This window comes from Leptosomus discolor, chromosome 5, assembly GCF_034619465.1.
Source record: "Leptosomus discolor isolate bLepDis1 chromosome 5, bLepDis1.hap2, whole genome shotgun sequence".
Lineage (NCBI taxonomy): Eukaryota > Metazoa > Chordata > Aves > Leptosomiformes > Leptosomidae > Leptosomus > Leptosomus discolor.
The window spans coordinates 60,698,238-60,722,437 of record NC_141395.1 but is presented as its reverse complement, the minus strand read 5'-3'; the positions used below and the strand labels follow the sequence as shown (position 1 = coordinate 60,722,437).

General features: G+C 41.3%; 1 protein-coding gene across 41 annotated transcripts in view; it reads right to left on the bottom strand.

The window, feature by feature from the left end:
- Window positions 1-4,076: 4,076 nt before the first annotated feature.
- The window catches only part of RIMS2 (regulating synaptic membrane exocytosis 2), a 478,829-nt gene continuing 458,705 nt past the window's right edge, over window positions 4,077-24,200 (bottom strand). For 39 of the 41 annotated variants that reach the window (XM_086465565.1, XM_086465576.1, XM_086465572.1 and 36 more), the window contains 5 exons: window positions 8,109-8,250; window positions 6,649-6,761; window positions 5,796-5,897; window positions 4,742-4,881; window positions 4,077-4,295 (listed from right to left, as the gene is read on the bottom strand). In XM_086465565.1, coding sequence (XP_086321691.1) covers window positions 4,077-4,295; window positions 4,742-4,881; window positions 5,796-5,897; window positions 6,649-6,761; window positions 8,109-8,250 — 716 coding nt within the window. Of the gene's footprint in view, window positions 4,296-4,741; window positions 4,882-5,795; window positions 5,898-6,648; window positions 6,762-8,108; window positions 8,251-23,450; window positions 23,581-24,200 lie in introns of those variants that run through there. The other 2 variants (XM_086465599.1, XM_086465600.1) reach the window with 2 other exon arrangements.

The window sequence follows — 24,200 nt, the reverse complement described above, 5'->3', positions numbered from 1 at the left end:
GCCTGCCCTGTCACCCTTGCAACAGCAATGTGAATGTCAGCAGAGGAGAACAGGGACCTACTGGGATGTTAATGGTTTAACGCACTAGAAATTTGGGTCTGTTCCCCCAGCACCCCACTTTCAGATGCAATACCACAAATGGAGTTTCTTTCCTCACAGTTCCCACCAGTGCTCTGCCCCAAAAACACTTGCTTTCTTGGTGCTTTTATCTCATTATAGTACTGCAGTGCTTTTCTTTGCCTATCTGGAATGAAATACACACATTTTGCTGTGCAATCGGCCAGCCAGCCTCTCAGCCTCCAGTAAATTTCCAAGGAACAGGTACCTGACGTAGTGGCAGTGCTTGTGTTTTGCCCAATCATCGTTGCCTGTGCTCATGCTCCCTCTGAGTCGGGTAGAGACAAAAGCCTCCACTCCCACCATCTCCATCCCCATCTCCACCCCTGCCCCCCTCATATAGCTGTAGAGGTGTTGGACCATTGCCTGCTCCCTGCTGCAGAGGCTGCATGAGCCCTAGCAGCCACCACTGCTACCCAGCAGCCACCACTGCTACCCAGCAGCCGCCACTGCTAGCTGGGTGCTCTGTCCTCATTTGTGCCCTGCTCATTAAAAAAAAAAGGCATCTAATATTAGGTGGTATCTAGTTAGGTGGTATCTAGGGATAGGGTGGAAGCTTACAAACTTTTAATTTTTACAGTCTGACCAGTTTAATATTACAGTCCAGCAGCTAAAAATCTAAGGCTACAATTTTCCTAGTGAATTAAGTGGTGGCAGGAACCGTACCTGGGCAGGGAACACCACTGGCATGGCTCTGGGGAGGCCAGCAGTGCCCTCCTCACACACCCGGGAACAGGATGGGAGTTTGATCCGCAACCATCCCCAACAGCCACCTTGAGCATGGCCACTCTGTTTCAAAATGCTGGAAGTCTAACCGGACGGCACGGCTGCTCCATGCCAGCTGGAGGTAGCTCTTCACAGTCGCAGCACCTTTAGTGTGCTGGTTGTATTGGAGTTTGAGCACGTCTCCACAGGCAGGGTCGGCAGCTTGGAGCCAGCTCCAGCCCTCAAGCCGCGCACCTCTTTCGGCATGGAGAGTGGGAGAGTGGCTGGAGCGCAGAGCCCAACGCCTGGCCGGGGGACAGGCAGACCCAGCCTCCCACCGCTCCACGCACACACGGACCAAAAACCTCTCACAGTGAACGTGTTATGTTAAAAGCAGCATTTCATTTGCAGCACTGTTACGAGAAGAAAAGCTTGCTTGCTCTTCAGCGGCACGTGCTGTTTGCCACACACTTCACGGAAGGATGCTGCTGACCATCTCGGAGAAAAGCAACAAAGCGCTGCACACAAGCTCTGTAAAGAAAATGTTTTATTTAAAGTGTTAAATACCATCACCAGAATGAGTTCGATTTACATTAGTTGGTGTTCATTACAGGCCTAATCTGCCCTTTTTTTTTTCCCCAACTGTAATTCCTTTTAACTTTTTAAAACGTACTATGTACAAGACAGCAGTGACCACTGGAATAGTGCTATTTACATGACTAAACCGTAAGTAGAGTTGCAGACGTGTGAAAATTAAAAAAAATACATTAATTTTTTTAAAATAAATACTGCATAATGACAAGTATGTACAAACCTTCCACGCGTCATGTCCTTGATTTTAAAATTTGAAATAATTTATATAGGACTATGCATACAAGAATGCGTGAGCACATCTCACAGTATCAGGAAAATGGTTATGTATTTTTCTTTAATATCCTAGGGGATATTGTAGACTGCATGTTAGTATTTATTTGCTGCTGGTAGACAGGTGTCTAAATTACTTCAATAAATATAATTTTACCAGTCTGTCCATCAACTTAACAATAATCCATTATATAAACTCTGAAGACAAGACACAATCTTCATTTATATGATATTGCACAAAGTAAAAGGCATTTTAAGTGATACTGTTATTACTTTTGCCCTCTTATGAGGCAGGTACAATTTCTTAATGGGAAACTTCAATAGATTTTCAAATAAAATCAGAATAATTCTGCGTGGCCTTAAAGGTAAATGTAATGTATATTTCAAAAATTATTGCAAGGTTTCAATATTAAACCTTAAATAGGTATTAAAGGCATACAAAGACCCAGAAAAAAAAAGAATATTTTCTTATTAAATGTTAGCCAGTCACATTCCCCTTAAATAATGTAATTTAATGAGAAGCTTGAACTTGCAGCACCACCCAACGGTAGTTACTGTCTGCTACAAAAAACAGGTTTTTGAAGATCCATTGACTGCAGTGAGGGCTCTGGTAATGGTGTCAAATAGCTGTCAGAGTGGTACTGATAAGCTTTCTTTAAGGCTATTTTACGTACCAAAGACTGATATTTTCCAGACTGACATTACCTAATTATGTCTTTTGCAACACAAATGTAGTTTATGAAAATTGAACTTTACAGCAGAACTGTATGAACTAGTAACCTTTGTTGCTTTTGTAATCTCAAAAATGTAGCAATTAATTTAGTTTAGTGCAAATAAAAGTGTTTAAACTTATTTCCTGAAAATCAACCAGGTACTTAATTTTTCCTCTTTCCAAAAACCTTCAAGAAATGATAGTTCAACCTTTGAATGAAAGATGCTGGTGCTGAAAACAAATTTATTGAAGACATCTTACAATGGCCACATGATTCCAGTATTTTGCTGTAGAATTCAATTTGAAGGTGAGAAAAAATGAAAATAAGTTACCATGCACTGTACAATAAATTGCAAAAAGTTCAAATATCTTCTTTATCAAATACATGCTGAATTACATTAATGTACTCCCAAGCCATGTTGCAAAATCCTTTTCAACATGCTTGAAAAAAAGTAAGTTCTTAAACAATATTTTTCTCAAATAATTCAGAAATGCAGTACAATCTGCAACCCTGAACCAAATATGGGGCATAAGAGCGTAATAAGTCAAAAGTTAGCCATTTTAGAATATGATGATCATCCTGGGAGGTAGAGGGGAAAAAGAGCAAAAGGAAGAAGGGAGACTGGGAGGAGAGATAGAGAAAGGAGGAGGTAAAAGAAGTGTACAATTTGCACATTATGTTGAACTTTACAAGGCTTGTACCTTTTACATTTAAATAAATTTAATATATTACACTTATTTCTTGTCACATAAACAGAATTTTAAATATTTTCTAGAAATTATTTTTTATTTTTAATATACGTCTGCAAAAATACAGACCATGACTGGTTTAAAGAATGATAAACGTGGTGTCTCTTTGTATCACCCTGTTGCATTCTCTTCCCTTTAAAACCACATGCACTAGTGAAATTTACTTTTAAAAATAATATAAATTGTTGAAAATGGCTGATTTATTCTTTTTTTTTTTTTGCAAGTTGCAGCCCCAAGAAAATAATTTAAGTGTTCAGCTAAATCTGTGTCCATGCAAAAAAGTTTCTTTAATTTCATACAGTACAGTATAACCACAGAACTTCATTTTTCACAGAGTCCATCATATCTGGGTTTCACTGTATCTATAGCTGGAGGTATGAAGCCTTCCACTTTTAGTCTGGAATCTTTTCAGTATGAAGAGTTTTCAGATCTCAAGCAACTGTTTCAAGTGACAGTTGACTTTTCCAGCATCCTTACATTCTTCTTTTCTTCCAATGTCTGCTAATCCACTGACTTGTAACATGGCTTCATGGGAGGGTAACTCCATTTGTGTGGCATAACCAAGCTTTAGGAGGGGAGGGCAGATAAATAAAGAAACAGGAGCAACAAAACAGATATGCCATTGAAAAGGACTTTTGTTGCATGAAACAGATTGATTCTTTTAGTTTAGTCCATGGCTTCAGATTGGACCAAAACTCAGTGTCCCTGAACTCCAAACCTATCAGTTCTTCATGACTTCAGTCCTTCACCTGAGGGCCTTCTGTAGGGCACAATGTGTGCAACTTCCTTGAGAACACAGGATCGCGTTGCAGCCCTAGAAACAGGCTCAGAAGACACAACATTAAGCATGCAGTGTTACCAGGGTTTGCGACCTGTAATTTTTTTTTTTTTTGTAACGCTGGTTGCTACGACAACAGTTTCACAGCTGCTATGAGCGAGCGTACGAAGGTCCTGTTGAACTTTCAAGAGATGATTGGGAAGCTCTTCTAGTGAGAGGAGCTAAAGTTGGGTCTACTAGGGAAGAAGGAGGGAAGAGTTTGAACCACCCAATCACCATATTGGACAGGTCCAGTTCATCTAAAAGTATCTGTGCCACTCCCATAAAGGACTTGTGATCCATACGTCCATAGTCTCCCCAAACAATTATCTGTTAGCAAAGAAAACACAAGGAAATAGAAAAAAATCAGCAAAAATTATGAGAGCTTCAATCTGATTCATCAAATGTCTCTGATTATTTAATTATGGTAAGGAATAAAATATTTGACTGCTGACATAGTTTAGTTCTGTGTATACTAATCATGATTCAGTGACAGAAATTACCTGGGCAGTAACAGAGCAGTTATCCACGATACTGAAGAAAGCTCTGTGAGAGAAGGAGCCCATACATATAGCAGAAGCAAAATAATCTACAACCAACTTTTGGTCAGCACTTTCTACTTGCATCAACAGTTATTACTGTAGTATTTATCCACTCAACAAGTATCTGAAACAGCAGAACTTGCCAAATGAAGCGTTAAAGGAAGTTTGAAACTCATTCAGTGGAAACTGTACACGTGGTATTTTCAGATTCAGAAGAATATTGATGCAAATTACCTGTAAAACTTTTCCTTGGGGACTTTCTTCAAATGATAGAAGTTGCTGATAAAGTGGTTCCAGCGTTTTTCTTGCTACCTTTGTTTTCTTTTTGGCTATGCAGACTCCATTTTCTAATAGATACACCTTTACATATGGTGCTTAGAAGAAAGGAAATAAAGAACAGTAAGTAAAGAGGTAGTCCAGATTTTTGGCATAACACATGCACTGTTCTATCACCATATGACAAAATGTGCCTTTTACTGGAATACACAAATCTCCAGAAGCAATATTAACATTTATTCATAAGCAAAGCATCCATGAATTTTCTTTACTTTTCTCCCTGGTATAATTTTTTCTTTAGTTCTTTTTATATGTCTCTTTTGACATGAAACAATTCAGATTTTGACCTGGAAAAATCAGATATTCCTATATATAGTACCCCTATACCGTACAGTATGCGGAACAGGCCTATTAAGTAAATGAATGACTTGCATTAACTTTGGTGAGATTTGGATCAATGCTCCAAATTGTTAATAATTTAAAATTACCTACAAGGTGAAAATCAGTGAAGAAAAGACTCTGACACAATTTCTATTTCGGCAGAAGAGCTTGCTAAAAATACCATTATATTGTCCTTTTCACACAGCGTTATAGGACATCAGACTATAAAATAAGGAGTAGGTATCAAATACTGGTCTACTTTTTGAGTAGGTACCTATTCCTCACCTCTTGTTGACTCCCCCTTCATCCCTAAGATTCCTCTACCACATCTTCAGTATATACCTTCCTTTCTACCCCATAACCAAGGATTCTTTTCCTATTACTAAAATATTTTGGGGTTTTCCGGTAGCCCAGAAACCAGTCAGATTTTTTTTTCTCCTCCTGAAATAGGGCTGGTCTTTTGTATACCATTTCAATACATTATGCATTTCAGTGTACAATACTGTAATCTACGGAGATGTGAATTTGCTAAGATTTTACCTAAGTTGAAGAGTAAAGCCTCAGAAGTTGGGGGTTTGTTGGATTTTTTTGATAGAACTCTATTATTGTTGCTAAGATTTTTCTTCCTTACCTGGCAGTGTCTTTGAACCTGGTTTTACAACAAGGCCACGGGCTCGGATTATTTCCACTTCCAGTTGTCCTTTCTTGTCCATCATTCCCACCTGGATATCTCCTAGACATCAAAAAGAAATCCTGGTATTGTAATTCAGAAATACATAAATATATGAAAAGCTATGGGAACTTCTAGGATGAATATGTGATGACTTCTATCATCTGCATTCCACCAATAAGTATGATCTGGATTGTAATGCTACTACATAATTTAATGCTTATCCTCTTCACTGCTATTTACATTAGTAAACAAGTAAAAAAACCACGCAATAACACCTTGTCTCCCATTCCCCATGCCCCTATCACTTCAAACTAAATTCCTTTTTTTTTTGTTTTAAGAATTTCAGATTAAAAAAGGAAGCAAGGGAACTAGTACAAAGCAGCTCTGTAAAACTGCTTGAAATCTCTTCAACATGCTTCTAGTTTAAGACAAGGTATGAAAAGATAACTTGTGAATATAAAAAAAGTCTGTAAGCACAACAGTAATAAATACTTTGCACCTAAATTCCCACTTTTATTCAGTACTACCCAAGTGATTCAGAGAAAGGATTGGTCTCATTAGCCACATTTTAAAGATGGAAAACTGAACAAGAAGAGGTAAAAGACTGAATTTTCCAAAGGACCTTTCTACTTTTGAGTGTCTTAATAAGCATCCACAATATGTTCAACTTTGTCCAAGGTTTTGGTCTTAACTGAGTTACTCAAAACCACACGGGAAAACCGTACTTAAAGACTTAGAATCTAGATAATTTCTATGTTCTCATTACCAGACCCAGTACATCATACCATATCTATAAGACATAGATGCTTACCCATCGATGGAGTTGCCAAAGTCTGTCGCCCTACAAGCTGGGCAGGACCAAGTCCATCCAGAAAATCACTGAACTGGCTGTCTGCAGCCAACCTCACACCAGGGAAAATCAAACTAAAAAAAATATTAAAAACAAGTAAAAAGAAATACATTTGAATTTGACCTTTCTTGTTTTCTAGCTGTTTTGCACTTAGTGTTTACGGTTATGGTACCACTGCTCACAAGAATTTACACTGACAAGATTACAAAACAATTACTGTAATTTTCAAAAACGCACAGTGTTCAACAAGCAGCAATTTGGCCTCCAGCATATAAACAAACAGGTGAAGGAAGCACTAATCCTCACTAAATCTAATTTCCACAGTAATATTTTCACATCATGCTCTCTTTTCCCAATATATTAAAGACCAATGTTAATTATTGTAGTATTCATATGAGACCAGTTCAATAAGATACTAACACATGCCCTTACTGGTAATTTAGTTATGTGAAGGTAAAACTGCTCATGTTTCTCAGTCAACGTGAACTCAGTGGCTGAATGCCAAATGTATGCAATGAAATTATTACATTAGACTGAACACTGGTCACTATTTTTAAAATCACCTTTTAAAATCAGCATTCATCATAAACATTTTGTGAAAACTGTCTTTGAGAATGACATCTATTCAATAATGGAACTGAAATCCATTGTGGCAAATGACCAAAGTAACTTAAAATTCAAATTCTTGCCATAAATTATCTGCGACCCATTACAAGGCAACAAGAACTAATGAGATTTGTAATGACCAACCATAAATAAATGTCCATCTCAATCTCATATAGTGCATCAATTTGGACATGCAAGATATATTGTTCACTATAAGTGTATCGTCCAGTATTCACAGCACAAAATTCACCCATAAATCTATCCACAGTAAGATTTTTCTGGGCAATGTCTTGCACATACCATTCAGAAATCTTTAACTTGGGCTTTTATGAAAAGCACGATACATGACAGTCTCATACTTCTGCCCAGATAATTTCTTCAGGATTAACTAGCAGAATCTTTGAAAAACTCTTGAGCCCAGTGAATGACATCTGGAAATTATCTGGAAATGCTTTGCTCTGCAAAGCACAGACATATGCAAGGAGTTTCCAGAAGACAGCCTGTCCTTTCCTGTGTTTTACCCAGTGCACTGCACCCGCTTCACCTCCTGCCACAATGCTGATGCTTTGACCCACCAGGTGCCTTTCTCATGGCATGGCAGAAATTATCCTCATCCTTCCTGCACCAATAATGGGAGACTCTTTTGGTCACAGGGGAAGACTTAGGCTTGGTCCACTAACGAAGCTTATAACGGGAATTCTGACTGAACAGGACCTACACCACTCACCACACTTGTGATTCCACATTTCACTCACACAAAGTCTACCAATTTCATGAAGAAACACCAGGTAACCACAGTTATAACTGCTGCTTACTTTCCCTCAGAGCTGTAGCTGTTCATGCTCCCATCCGTTGACTCACGGCTGGCCTGACGGGTCATCCAGTTCCTCATCTCCACGGCCAGCCCTGTCTCAGTGCTCCTCTGGACGGTGCTCCGCAGCTTCTTACCCCCTGCTTCTGCAGAGACAAAAGAGAAGCCCCCATTGCACCGCGCTGTCGCAGCTGGGCAGCTCTGCGGGGCACCGCTGTAGGCAGCACGCCACCACTCCACACGGCAGAAACACTCGAAGCCAGAAATTAATGACCTTTACCAAAACTTCCATGTTAAAATCACCATTTTTTTAATAACAAGCAAGCAGCACTGCAAATCTTTTTTACAGGACCTTAGCTCTGTCACCGCCTGCTTTCCAAGGGCAGCATATGCACAAGACAAGTCTGCCCACAGAGGTAACCAGATTTACACTATCCATAGTCTAGTGTGTTTAAAATATGTTTTCTCTGGAAGAATACATTCCTCTTAGGAATTCAATTAAAATGTTACCATTACATCAAAACCTGCAGTGCCTGAGGAATGTTCTAATTCAGACAAACTATTTGATTTAAAAACATTTGGTCATTATCTGCTAAATCAAGTTACAGATATCCATTAGTGAGGATAGTAAACAACAAATCAAGAACCCTTCCCATTCTTTCTTCTCTATTCATGTTCTTCTCATTTCACTAGCTGCTTTAATTTTAGATCTAAAAAATACAGTATTGACTTCTATGCACAATATGAAACTTTATTACCATCTCCAAGAGTAACAATTTTTGTATGTGCTTGAATAGTTTAAATTTAGTTGTAAAAACAGCAAAGTGACAGACAGATGGCTATCAGACAAGGGGAAAAAATACTCAAAACTTACTACAGTAGCATTTTAGTGTGAGAATTTTGATCAAGACCTCAGCTGGAAGATATATTGAAAGCATCACCAAAAAACAACCCCAGAAACAAAAACAGAAACGAAAAAGAAAAAAAAAAGAGTAGGAATGAAGCTTCAGTTTTTCTTTCATGAGTAAGACAGTCACTCCATGTCACTTCTGATTTTAAATGCTATTTCCTGCAATGGGGCAGGGAATACTCTATTCCAATTTCTTTTATCTGTTCAACACGCCCCTGACTTCAGCACAGTGATGTGTGATACACTGATAGCATTAAAAAAGAGCAATAACTCTAAATGTACATAAGAACAAATATCAGAATTCTTAAATATTGATACAATGAGGGTAGAGTAATATCCAATATCCTATGACATCTAGAGATTCACCCTCTTCTGCAGTTGCTTGTAGCCTTTGCTACCCTTTACACCTCTGGCTTATCATGCACCAGAGATCAGAAGAACTGCTGGACCTGTGGGGTCGGTGAAATCAGCAAGGGAGGAGATTGTCCTGGGATAAGGACTCTTCATACCCCGAGGAGAATGTGTGAGCACAGGGTTGGCTTAGAGTAAGAGGGCCTGCAGCCTCGGACAGGGAACAGGAGAGGGACATCGATTTCAATGTCCACACTCAGTATCACTCCGTCCTACAGGCTGCAGTCTGGGTTGAACTCTTCCATGCCCTCCCGTCAGGAGGGATGTTAGGTCAGGTAAAGAACACAGGAATTTTAGTGAAGTGGGAAATAGAAACCCAAATCACCTTGAAACCCCTTGTCAAGAAACATTAATAACTTTGCAATATTTAGCAATAGTGAGACATTCCTATAGCAGTTTCGCGCGTGGTTCAAATTGCTTATCACAAGCCTTCTACACATTCCTTAAGAGCATAACTTTTAATCACTATATAAAAATAACAGAAGTAATAATTTTCCCCTAGAACTTCAGCTACCCATGTGAATTCAGTACCAAGAGAGTAAAATAATTTTTTTAGTACACCAAAACTACTTCTGAAAACGCCCATTAGTACCTCGTGCAATAAATACAAATAAAAAAGATACAAGGCTAACGTGAGATACGAAAAACGAAGGACTGAATTCAATAATTTCATTTCTATTGGGTTGCACTGTTCCAAGTGTCTGCAGGTTTTATCATTTATATTAAACTAATAAAAGCTGGCATCTGACTTCCAGCTGGTCCAGAGCTGTTCTAAAATCCAATCATTCATATCAAAGAAATATTCCCTCAAAACTGACAGGAAAAAATTGTGCTATAGTTTTGCAGAAAAGGTACAGCATGTCATAATTACATGTGAAAGGACGCGACACCTGAAGCCCCATGCTCTTTTCATTCAAGTGTTGTTACAGGATATTCCATCGCAAGAGCTCTTTTGATTACTAAGCATTTTCATTCAGCTTTGCTCAATGCTGGTCATTCTTGGTTGATTGTTGCAAACATGAATTATCTCATGCAAATTTAACAGAACATCTCCATCTTGCATAATTGTTCAATCCCTTCATATCAAAGACTTTGGGGGTTGGGATAAATATGTGTTTGAATATGTGATATCTGAATGAGTATATAGTAACTTTCATTAACTAGTAAGTCAGATTTTTTCTGAATTAGAATTATAAGTCTGTATGCCTTTAGCAGAACATTCACAGAAAAAAAATCAACACAACTTTTGCACATCAATTTACTAAGAAATCAAGGCAGAACTGGTGCAATTGTAATTCAATTCTTCATAGATACACACGCGTAGCTGTTCTTAACATTACTCTGAATCTTATTTTTAAGCAGTTTTACTTTCCTGCATTCATTTTAACTGAAATAAGTGTCCTGATTCACATGAAGACAGGCTGATAGCAAAGAAGATACAACTTTGATATAGCATGAAAGTTAGGCATGCATTCTATATCCAACTTCTGTATAAGTGTGGGTGGTAAACACTAATTATCTTGACCTTAACACTGAATTTAAGGAGGGTTGAAAGGAGGCTATGTGAATAATTATTTTCCAGTTTTCAACAGAAACAGGCAGAGCTCTCTGATGGTCTCAAAAGAGAAAGATCTGACCTTTCACCAATAAGGCTCCTAATCATGATGTTGATGCTTCCTGAAGTAAGAATTGAAGATTTCAACAGCAAAATGGCAATTTTGAACAGAAGTACAGAAGAAGAACCAGAGCACAGGCATGACTTCTGAGCCACTGCTTTAAAGATGAATATTCTTTCAGATAAAGCTTGGCTAAACTAATATGTAATAATACATGACAAATACCCACACTTGATTGCCCACAATACTAGCAATACATTGGTCCCTGGAAAAATGTAATACATCAAAAACAATCTCACAATACCTCAAACAATTTAAAAGGAAAGACAGTATTTACCTAATCATAGCATCACAGAATCCATAATTTCTGTTTCATAAATTCACCATTAAAATACTTAAAAGGTTGCAAGCAGCAATGAAAATGCAAAGCAGCTACTCAACTCAAAGAAATAGCCTTTGGTGCCATACTTCCAAGCTGTAGCTGGTAGAAGATCTGGTTGAAGGGTTACCACTCTAGTAAATCCAAACAGTTTTCTCTCATTCCTGCCTGGAAACTAAAACCTCCCCTATTATGCTAATACAACTACTTGTGTGGCTGCATTCTGTACTGGACCCAGCCCAAAAGGAACAAACCAACAACATGTTTTATAGTTGTTCTTTTTCTTTTAAGACAGATCATTTCCCAAAAACATTTGTGAAAACAAACATACAGTTGAATGAACCCAACTAAGGTGATGCTAATCTCTAGCTAGATGAGTAACTTGGAAATGCATCTGACACTAACACAGAAGTAAAAATGTAACTGGTGCCACTGTAAAAGTTAGGGTTGGTTTTAAAATCATTAAGTATATATACATACACATTCAGCTCATGCACGCTCTTTTTAATCCTACCTACAAAAGTATGCAGAGTTTAGTAGTACACTTTGTTGCTAAGTACATTGCTGACCACATACACTGAAAATCATTTTACTCACAATTTATCAAACCCTAATAAAGAACATGGAAAATGTTCTCCAAATTAGTATAATCTAATTGTCCTAGAAAGAAGAAATTTCTCTCAAGTCCCCATCACAAAATATGGAATATATTATCTGAAAAACACTAGTTCAGATTCTTGCAGCCATACCGTAAGGAGTGGAATAAATTACCAGAAATAATTGCTTTGGCATTTATGAAAGCACATTCATTCTTACAGCTAATCACACTGGTAATTTAACTAATATGGTTACTGCAAATAGACTCCACAGGCCACATTTTCTAAATTACACAAGGAATTATTTGTTCCCACAACTTGCAGCGCAAATCACTTGCAAACTAGGAGTGCAAAAGTACTGATACAATCTTCAATATCAGATGAGGACAAGACGAAAACTGCAGTGAATGCAGCAGATTACCTTCTGTGACCTGGGATCAAGCCAGATGGAATCTGCCTCTGGCAGCGAGAGCTCAAGCTCTTAGCTTGCTCTCAGCAAGAGCTTCCAATAACTGCTCACTACCAGGCGCAGTGCCTTGAGAGAGGACATCACTGGTGCAGGCAGAGGCAGGCTGGCTATGCCAGTGCCCAGGTGGTACGTGATCTCTTGGTAGGACTGGTACTGAACACAGAGCAGCTGTGGCTCCAGCTGTGGGACCTGATGAGCTCCATCCACAGGTCCTGACAGAACTAGCAGATCAAGTTGCTAGGCCACTTTCTGTCGTACTTGAGAAGTCATGGAAGTCTGGTGAAGTGCCCACTGACTGGAAAAGGTGAAACATCACTCCCATTTTCAAAAAGGGAAAAAAGGAAGCCCCGGGCAACTACAGGCCAGTCAGTCTTCCCTCTGTGCCTGGCAAGATGATGGAGCAGATCCTCCTGAAGGCTCTGCTACGGCACATGGAAAATGTGGAGGTGATCAGTGGCAACCAACATGGCTTCTTCAAGGGAAAATCCTGCCTGACAAATCTGGTGGCCTTTTATGATGGAGTTATAGCATCAATTGACAAGGGAAGAGCAACCAGTGTCATCTATCTGGACTTGTGCAAAGCATTTGACACTGTCCCACATGACATCCTTGTCTCTACATTGGAAAGACATGGATTTGACAGATGGACCACTCGGTGGATAAGAAATTGGCTGGAAGGTCACACTCAAAGAGTTGCGATCAATGGCTCAATGTCTGAGTGGAGACCAGTGACAAGTGGTGTTACTCAGGGATCAGTACTGGGACTAGTGTTATTTAACATCTTTGTTGGTGACATGCACAGTGGCATTGAGTGCACCTTCAGCAAGTTTGCTGACGACACCAAGCTGTGTGGTGAGGTTGACACGCTGGAGGGAAGGGATGCCATCCAGAGGGACTTTGACAGGCTGGAGAGGCGGGCCCAGGCCAACCTCATGAAGTTTAACAAGGCCAAGTGTAAGGTCCTGCACCTGAGTCAAGGCAATCCTAAGCACAGATACAGGCTGGGCAATGAGTGGACAGAGAGCAGTCCTGGGGAGAAGGACTTGGGCATGCTGGTGGATGATAAGATAAGCATGAGACATAATGTGCGCTTGCAGCCCAGAAAACAAATCACATCCTGGGCTGCATCAAAAGATGTGTTGCCAGCAGGTCAAGGGAGGTGATTCTGCCCCTCTACTCCGCCCTCATGAGACCCCACCTGGAACAGTGCGTCCAGCTCTGGAGCCCCCAACACAAGACAGACATGGAGCTGTTGGATCAAGTCCAGAGGAGGGCTACCAAGATGGTCAGAGGGTTGGAACACCTTTCCTACGAGGACAGGCTGAGAGAGCTGGGCTTGTTCAGCCTGGAAAAGAGAAGGCTCCAGGGAGACCTTATAGCGGCCTTCCAGTACTTGAAGGGGGCCTACAAGAAGGCTGGGGAGGGACTTTTTACAAGGGCCTGCAGCGACAGGACAAACGGTAATGGAAGCTGGTAGAGGGCAGGTTTAGACTACATACAAGGAAGAAGTTCTTCACCCTGAGGGTGGCGAGACACTGGAACAGGTTGCCTAAGGAAGTTGTGGATGCTCCATCTCTGGAAGTGTTCAAGAGCAGGTTGGATAGAGCCTTGAGCAACCTGGTAAAGTGAGAGGTATCCCTGCTGTGGCAGGGGGGTTGGAGCTAGATGATCTTTGAGGTCCCTTCCAACCCAAACCATTCTATGATTCTATGAAACACACTCAAGCGCTTGAGGTGCGTCTTCTCTTCTCTCCCCACCTAACCAAAAGGCTGCTTCAGTATTTTCATTTGAACCCAGGAGATAGCTGCCTGTGAGTGACCGTTTTTCAAGAGTAAAGTTCTTTCCGTATCTAGAGATCTGCTCTGGGCATGTTAAGAACAGGTTAGGTAAAATCATCAGAGACAGTCCCAGAACACTTGATCCTACCTAGTAAAAAGGGGATGGAGCAGATCTCAAATTCCCTTGCAGCTGCACAATTCTGTCTGGAACAGCCCAGGTTTTGGCCTCACTGAGTAAGGCATTTAGCTCTTGTTGAAGAACTGCTGGGAACAACAGCTGAGTTGTTTCTTTCCTTGTGTCACACACAGACTCCAAGCAGCAGCCACAGAACAGGATCTACTAATTTAAGTAGGATTTGGGAAACCCAGATTCCACTGTCACTTCAGTTTGAGAAGCTTTGAGCCCATCTCATCAGTTCTCAGAGTGCTAATCACCAGCTTATGAAGCGTCCTGTTACCTTCTCATGAAGATTTTTCACAGTGCATGCCATAAGCATTTATGAAGCCCAAAGGGCATTTGCAGGGCCATGGAGAAACTGAAACCAGGGGCTCTCCCTTACTTTGCACTTGTAAAAGAAAAAAGGGAAGACCTGTGCTTCAGGTCCTGCTACCAGGAATATCTGAACGTAAAACACTGAGAAATTCTGACTGGGATGGGGATAGCCTGCTCTGATAGCCCAAAAGCACAGCTGCCTTCAGTAGGGAAGCTCTTCAGTATGGGAGTAGCCAAGTTTGGAAAGTTTAAGAGAGCCTGGGCTGACAGCCCCAGTTTGCACTATGCATTTTAAAATTTCTTGGGAGGCCTAACTAGTTTTTAATTTTCAGTCAAGAAATACTTCTTCACTCTTGTCCTGTGCCTTTCTGTTTCCTCATCTGTCTTTTCTCTGGCCATACTGGAAGTATGATTAAATAAGATTCAGGTTAATTAAGACAACACCTAAGAAAACGCAAAAGAAAATGAGAACTGAATGAAATAATCAACTGCCAAACTGTTGCTTGAGCTTCTGGTCAGAGGCTGGTATAGGAGCTTTCGGGTCCCGTTCTTGATGAACTCCCATATACAGGACCCAAGAGGCAGCCATCATAAATGCCAGTTGTTCACAGGATATAAACCTTTGGCCAGATTGCAGCATCCTTTGTCTGTATTTCACTCCCCTGTGAAGGCAAGGCTGGTCATACATTTGACCTGGAGAAGATCCCCGTGGCCTGTTGTGGCTGTGTGATGTGACGTCAGTTCACCATACACTGCTCACAAGCAATGCTGTCGTTTAAGGCAGGCACCTGCTCCTTATTCTCTCTCGCTTTTTAATGTGTTTAAAGTTGTTTTCCACCATTTTAATTTCACTGCTACGCTGATGTCCATTCTTCAGTCTTAACTGACCCTTTGGCAAAATCTTAAGAGCATCAGACTCTGCTTTTGCCTGTGTGGGGAATTCATCAGTTTAAGCTCTTCAACACTCGCAGTCCCAAAAGATTTTTAAACATTTTTACAAGAGTGAAGTGTTAACAAAGAGCTGTTTTTCTATGTACATGATAATTACTTATTGTTCCTAAAATTCCAGTACCCCCTGTATTATTATTCAGAATGACTATGGAACATGCTACACACAAAAAGGACAAATAGCCATCTCTGACAGCTTAAAGTTTGTTTTTAATACCTGTGCTATGTAACACTCCCTGGAAATCCCAATTAAGTATATACAGATCCACAGCATGGAGGTTTGCTCCTTGGCCATTCCCTTGACAAAGAATTTACCCCTGATAATAGGCAGCCAATGGACTGGGATCCATCCCAGGGAATCAAAACTAACTGCACCTGTAAGGATGAGTGTTAGTACCGAGGCGATTTCCACTTCTCTTGGTTACTTGGCTCTGACTATCTAACAACAAACGGGCTAAGCAGATCTGGTTGGATCCTTTGTTTTACAGATGTTGATTACAGATCTTGATTGTAATACACAGTAAGAAAATAAAATATTTTTTATATTTTCAGTCATCTATTTGGCCCAAGAGAGATCAGGACATCTCTATGACATTTATGCTATTTTTTTCAAATGTATGACTGCAGGGACAACCAGGAATGTCTTCCCCAAATTTGTGTAAGATACATTTCCAAGTCAGCTGCCGTACTGAGGATTACTGACCTAGTAAACTACCCCTTGACTAGCCAGTCCAACCAGACATCCATAAAAGTTTGACTCTAACTTGGAAAAATACTGTTGCACATAAAATGTCTCAAATAGGAGATCATGAAAAAAGTTTAGTTCTGATGTAATATAAAACCAGCAGACATCAAATGCATAATTCACGTTACCCTAATTACTTTTATTTAGAAATGCACAACTCCTGACAGTGAGATGTGAATCAGGAACACAACTACACACAACCTCTCAGACCTTTCCAGCACTTCTGTAGAAGTCTCTGTGTCTGTTACTGATAAGAACATCAGTTTTGTAAGTGTGGTCAGAGGATGCACCTGCCAAAAGCCTCGTACGATTGCTGAAAAACTCAACACTGAGATGTGACAATGAAGAAGCACGCGGCTTTAGAGCCCACAGCTGTATGTCCCACGTGCTAAGTGACCTGAATGAACAGTTTTTCAGAAACCCTCATTTAGACCGGTTACATTCTCCACACAGATAGATGTTCTTATCACTGAAATATAATAGGTCTGAATTTGTGCATATTTTGTGCATGTGTCAGAACAGAATGGTAGCATTTTATATCCACTTTGTACATCCTGTACAACAATCTACATGACTACAAAAAGTGCAAAGCAGTGGGGAATCAGCCTCATCCCCAAGCTATTAAAATCCCGAAAAAATAGAGCAAGCAATTTTGTGGAATTACATTCTAATTTTATACACCATTTACATAAAGAATCACTAAATGGGTGCACATCTTCACCACAAGAAATCTTCAAACCCAGTCTTTGATTTTGCCAATGACAAAGGATGACCATCTTAAGTAAAAAGAAACCATCACTGCAGTTTTGAGTGATGTTTTTATGTTTATACGTACATTCAGTTTTCTGGATGTATAGCATTCTTTTCTTATGCGCTTATCAATAACAATTTTTCCATGCAGTGCCAAGAGCAGATTAAAATTTCTTAAACAGTGAATAGTGTACATATTGAGGAGCTTAGAATTGGTTTTTTTTTATTTTTGTATTATATGAATTATATGCAATAATGACAGTAACACCATTCTTTAACCCAACCTTGATTATTTTTTGTATAGCTAGGGTCACTACATACACTCTCAGACAGATCTGTGCAGCATTTTTGAATGATGTAGCAACTGCGTTGAAACAATTCAACACCCTCTATTAGGGCTTAATGAGATAGCTGGTGCCAAGTAGTTGGATGGCTACTGAGATTACACAAATTAGAAACAGTTCATCCTCCTAGCTTTGTCTAAAATGACTAATGATACCATGCAAATATCATTATTTAAATAACCACAGTTCCCAAAACTCTGAGCAAATTTCACACTGTAATGACCCATTTTCAAACTACTGCTGTTAAACATTTACCTCTCCAATTGAAACAATGGCAACACAGCATGTCACTGCTCTGACTACACTGTCGACCTTGTTATTGAAAAATTACAATTACAGCACATAGATATAAGTGTGACAGTACTTTCAGGTTTATGTAGGTACCACCAGAGACAAAACCTGTCATACACTGTAGCTTCACTGCTGCTGTTACAGCCACACCTGAGTTATCTATTATCTATTCAGCTACATGCTGCAGTGTAACTAGCAGCTCAGAAGAGAAATAAATAAATATAAGAGAAACACAGCTTTAAAATTCTGTTGGGCATTTCTATTATACAGTCAGGTTGAAGTACGTCGTACTGTGAATGTCAATCCTTTTGCAGTTTCTTCTACTTTTCTGTTGATTTTCCAGATGTTTCCCAGAATACACGTTTGGTTTGTGCCACAATTTTCTTCTCCAGCAACAGTATAGGTTTTTTCCTATACTTTTTTAAAAGGTCTTATCCATCTTGGCATCTACATCTACTGCATCAGTATAGTACCTGAGTGTAATTGGTAAAAACAATTGGGACTGGAAAGAGAGATGCAAATTGCTAGATATGACTTCTGTACTGCCACCACCCTGGAGTCAGCCCAAGGAGCTGCAGAAGTGGGAGAGACCCAGCCCCACCACAGTGATGGGAAGTCTGGCTCAGCTCAGCCCCTGAGCAGTGCCCTAGCAGCAAACATAAAAAACTATTGATTATTCCACATTTGGAGCGATATTTATCCTCTAAGATGAGCCATGCCACTGTTGCATGAGATGTGCAGCAGACAATCTCTGGCATGTTAACATCAATCAAACCAAGCTTTAAAGCTTCATCTTTTACAGCAGATACCCTGCCACAAGGCAGTACACGCTTCTTTCCTATCCCACCTTGGCTCTGCCTATAAACATTCCACGTAAACAAGGTCATCTTTACCACCAAGGCCAGAAAGAAGGCCAGTTCCCCAAGAAGATGTAGTTATTCTCATTTTCTTCACTGCCTGATGATCCTACTATTACTTCATCATGTTTAAGAAGATGACCATTTTAAAGCATAAATACTTCATGTGCAGGATTCTCTTCACTTTAATAATTCCTGTGTTAATGAATTTATTGTTACTACTTCCCCCATATTTCTATTTCTGGTTAAATTATTGTCTGCTTGTTATTGTCTACTGGGACCTCCAGAGGGACAGTGTGATCTGGCAGCCTAACCACTGGAACAGAATCCAGGAACTGCCGAGCTTTATTCCAGCCCTACCAAGGAGCAATGATTAATCAGTGAGAAATGCTACTGAAGCCAGTAACAGCGCTCAACTGAGCAGTTCAGCGTACATTTAAACAAGACCTGATCCTTCACTCACTAGCATCAATGGCAACACTCCTGCTGATATCTGTGTGGGATCGAACAACCCCTTGAGCAAGTTTCCCAGATAGCAGCCAGGTGACAGGAGTGTATAATGTGCTTCTATTTCTGATGAACTTATGCAGCAACATGTAGATACTTCTTTTGGCAGACAGCAATATGCAAAACTGTAATGTATCTTCTCCTCAGCTAACACAACTAATTCTTTCTATTTTTGGCATGATTATCTTGAACTGAAGCACATTCTGTAGTTTCTGGGGTTTTTTTTTTTCAATTGCCTTTTGTTTTTCTAACATACTGGGAGACCAAGATGCTTTCCAGTTCTTTCTGAATTAATTTGTCTTAAATTATCATAAATTATCTCTTGAATTGTCTTCAGCACCTGCAAAGCATTTGACTTCCCCCTGAATCTCATAAGCTTCACTGCCACCCAAAAATTTTGGCAAAAGAAGACATTAAACTGAAATATACTTTTGGAGGGCACAGTTCTGCACGCAGATCTTGCCATGACTAGCAGTTCCATAGCTGCACTCCTGGCAACCTGCTATTTAACAGTTCATATCAACACCTCAATGCAAAAGCAAATTAGAAGTGAATGTAAATAGAGTATAAAAAGGAAACTTTAGCACAAATTTGTTACAGTAAACAACACACAAAGTGTAATTTGAGGAAGCACCAAGTTAACAGGCTCCCTCATAAAAACAGATGTAGGCTTTCTTGTGACCACATGCAAACTGAGCTTCTCTCTTCTTTTCTCAGTGCATGTCGGGTAACTGTAATTCTGCTCCAGTAACCTTCTTGTACATAAGAATTCACTTGCTCTAGCACATTTTCCAGTTGTCCACAGAGAAGTTTGGCAAACGCATATCCACTACTTTTATATGTATTATGTGCATGAAATTTTGCACTATAACTACACAGACATCTAAAAGGATGTCACACACATTTACATTGGAAATTCCCTGGTCTTTTGAATTTAATGAAAAAGTTTCCTTTAATTTCAACCCAGGTTTTCAGATAAAATGTGAGGCTTGGGATGCTTCAAGAGCATCCAGATAGGTACTGATTTGCCCTCTGTCCCCACACCTCTTCCACAATTTCCACATAATTTAAATTTGTTCCAAGCATTATATGATGCCAATTCTCACTTTACTATGCAGGCTGTACACTTTATCATCCATGAATCTAACAAAAAATGCCAAAGACACCCTTTAATAAGCTTGATACTTCGATAATGTAGTTTGCTCTGGTACCATATGACATGTTAGTTCTGTGTGTGCACAGGCACACATGCCAGAAATCAACTGGTGATGAAAAACCTGATTTTCCAATACCTGTTACTGGACACAGTAAATGGTATTGGAAACAGCTAAGAATAATAAACTCCTTTAAAAATAATGAATGTAAATAAATTTGAAGGACTCACGTAACTGATAAGCAAGTAGGAAATGCTAGAGTGAACAGCAGTTCCCCGTGCTGAAAACCTGGCCAACCACGGCAAGTTCAGGCCTGTCCATGGCAAGTTCCTAGCTACGAACTGGAAAACTGAGGCCTTTCCACAGCCCGCTTCTTCAGTATGTTACAGCTTGGATGCCAGGACTTAAGGAGTTTCCTTCTTTATTCAACTGACACTCAAGTGGAACTTCTCAATCATCGTAAAATTATTCTTACTAGTGCATTGTATTGAGTTAGTTACTATTCCGTTAGTTCTTGAACTTGACAGTACTCATATTCGTTCATACCCAGAGAGGTATCTATGGACGAGTGTATTCATTTCAGCAGTTAATGAACAAAAGTCTTCAAGAGAGTATCACAAATAAATGCCTCAACAAGTCAGATTTTCTATTTGTATTAAAAATGTGATTGAGTGGGAAATGTAAAAGCACCCCTGTAGCAGGTTATCTTTTTTTAACCTACGCAGAAATAACTACATCTTCAGGATGGGTAACTTATGAAGTGGGTTTAACATCAACCCTTTCAGATTAAACTGTAAAAAGCGTGAAGTATGTGAACATGCGAGTGCCTGTACCACACCCACCTAAGGACACTGGTGGTACATAAATATAATTGCATAGAAGCACTCAGAAGACAACAAATTCCAATTTGAGTGCAGAGGTGACCTGCCATCAAAAAAACCCATCACATTTTTTTCTTTCTAATCTTAGTGAGGGCTCTCGGGAAAAGAGTGTAGCTGTCATGCCTGTCACTCCCTCTGCAACCTGGTATGCCTGAAAACTCCAGTAGCAGAAACTCAGCTCCATAAAAACTGCAGAGAAATTACATCTCTATTTTTTCATTGGAATTACAGGAAATGCATTTTCAAGTGTAGCTTACATCTAAATACGATCAGATAACATCAATCAACACAACACGTAAAAAATCAGTATACAAGCTTTTAACACTTCTGTTTAAATAACTTGTCAGCGCAAACTAAATAAATCATTACAATTACCCTTGAATTAACATGTATTCCTCTACTGACTTTCATATATCTCATATTTCTTTGAACCAGTTTTAAACAGAGATCTCAACTGAGGAATAAGTTAAGTGTTTCCTAGAGAAGAAAACAGACCAGAACAAAACAAATCAATACTCCGATTTCACACAGGATTAATGCAATTCTTGTAACTAATAATCAAGACTGAACAGACAACTACTCTGGAATGATAGAGAAAAAAATCTTTAAAGAATACATAAGCACGTGTAGCATAGTTTGTGATATTTTTAGTGTTTTAAAAATGTGTGTTTTCAGTCATAGTGTTTAGTAGCAAGTCAAAAGATTAAAAATGCCCGCTGAAGCCTGCCTTGCAGTCTAGTGGCAATATTTTTCAGTTCACTTCATTGTTCAAGGCAGGGAGCAGATGAGAGTACTGAAGGACAGCACAATTCACCCTGGGGAGCAGCTGCCTCTTCTCTATGGAAAGGAGCAGCCTGGCCAGCCCCGGAGTAGGGTCCAGGGGAAAGGTGAGGGAGCACTTTTTGGCACTCACACGAAAAAAGGAAAGATGCTTTGGAGAAGAGACTTCAGAGACTGTTGCATGTGAAAAGATAAATCAAGACATGTGAAGACTCAGGACAAACATTTGCTGCTGAACTCTGACAAGAGATGTGGAAGGTGATATATCCATATGTAGACATTTTAAACACAGGTTATGAATGGTGTACATACACAGCCGATACATGTTTGTCTAGCGGCACTGGACAAATACTGATATCTCAATTTAATATTACTCAAATCTACTGAAGGTGAATATGCTCCGTTCTTAATGAAATTTAAAATCTTGAGTTAGTTCTGATAAACATTGGGAAGACCGTCAGTTCATTCTATATGTAAACATATTTAAACACACCAGATTATTTTCCTCACAAAGCCAGCATTTTCAAAACAAACTCATGAAACACAAGTTCTGTGATGGGTAGGGTTTGGTGCCACGCTTAGTCATACATGTACATTTGTTACACACATTCTGAACAGCAACTTGAACTTTTTACTTTTTTTTGATAGCTAGCTTAGGTTTTAATTTTTTTTTTTTTTTTTTTTTTTTTTTTTTGGCCACAGTTATACAGAAAATCCATTGCATTTCTCTTTGTCATGTAAAGTTCTGGTCCTGCAACAAATAAATGGAAATTACACATGTGCTTTACTGGTTGGACCTACTTTTATGAGTCGAGATTAACTAAGAGTGAGACCTGCGAGGTCTACTGGTACGTATACACTGGTACACATAGGCTTCTGCCTACACTGCTGTTCCCAAGATACAAGTTAAACTGGGACAGTATTTAATGCTTCAAACCTGGCGTTCTTTGTAAATTATACTGTAATAACGGCCAAGGGATACCTGAGCAAGCCCATGTAGTGTCAGACAGAACAGCGCCCGTGAGGAAGTGTGGTTTGTTTTCCTTATGACTGAGCAGAAAACGGGAAGACCCTCTACCCCATTTTTTTTCAGCACAACTAAAGCTCAGCGAGTAACTTCATTTCCAGTGCGAGGATAAGCATCACCGTTTAGCTCACACCTCCTTCCCCGGTCACAAGCACTGTGTCACCAGCCCCTCTCCCAACACCGGGAGCTCTCCGCGAGCTGCCTCCCAGCACCGACCTCGGCGCTCAGCACCGCCGCCCGACCGCCTGCCGGGACGGGAAAGGGGCGACCGACCCCCGGCCCTTCCCTGGGGGGTGCCACTGCCGGGCCCGGCCCCTCCCCGGAGCCCCCCGCGGGGTCGCGGGCCTCGCCCCGCGCACACCTGCCGCCGCCCGCCCCGGCCCCGGCCCCGGCCCGCCGCGGCCCCTCACCTCCGTCCTCCTCCTCCAGGGAGTTCATGCAGGGGAAGTAGACCGCCAGCGCCTCGAAGGAAGCGGAGAGGCTGCTCCGGCTCTGCGATCGCTGCATGGCGCGACCGCCGGCCGCCGTCTGCCGGCCCATCTTGGCCGAGCGGCACCCGCCCTTGGCGCGGTACAAGAAGCGCGGCGTCTTGGCGGCGGGCGGCGCGGTGCGGAGCGGCGGGGAGCGGAGCCCTCCGCGGGCGCTCCGTGCCCGGAGGGGCTGAGAGCGGCGGTCAGCGCTGGGCGGGCTGCGCGCCGCGGAGCTCCCCTCTGCACGGCTCTGCCCCGCTTTGCCGGCTCTGCCCCGCTCTGCCCGGCTGCGCCCGCCTCTGCCCGGCTGCGCCCGCCTCTGCCCGGCTGCGCCCGCCTCTGCCCGGCTGCCTCCGCCGGCGCCGCTGCTCACGGCGGGGCGGGCCGCCGCAGCCAGCGCGGGGCCGCCTATCAGCGGGGTGAGCCGTCAGCCGGCGGCGTAAGTCACCGCGGCGGGCGGGGGGGAACGGCGCCCGTCGTGCGAGCCTCAGCGGCGGGGCGGCCCGGCCGCGGGCGGCTGTAAATACCGACCGCGCCGGAGGGAGGACCGGGAAACCGCACCGGCCGACAGCGGCGGGCCGTCCCGCAGGCACCGCCCGCAAACTTTGTTCCTCCCCGCCCGGTCCCTGCTGAGCCGACGGGTGGCGGGAGGGGAGCGCTGGGGCCGGCCGGGGGCCGAGAGGGAGTCTG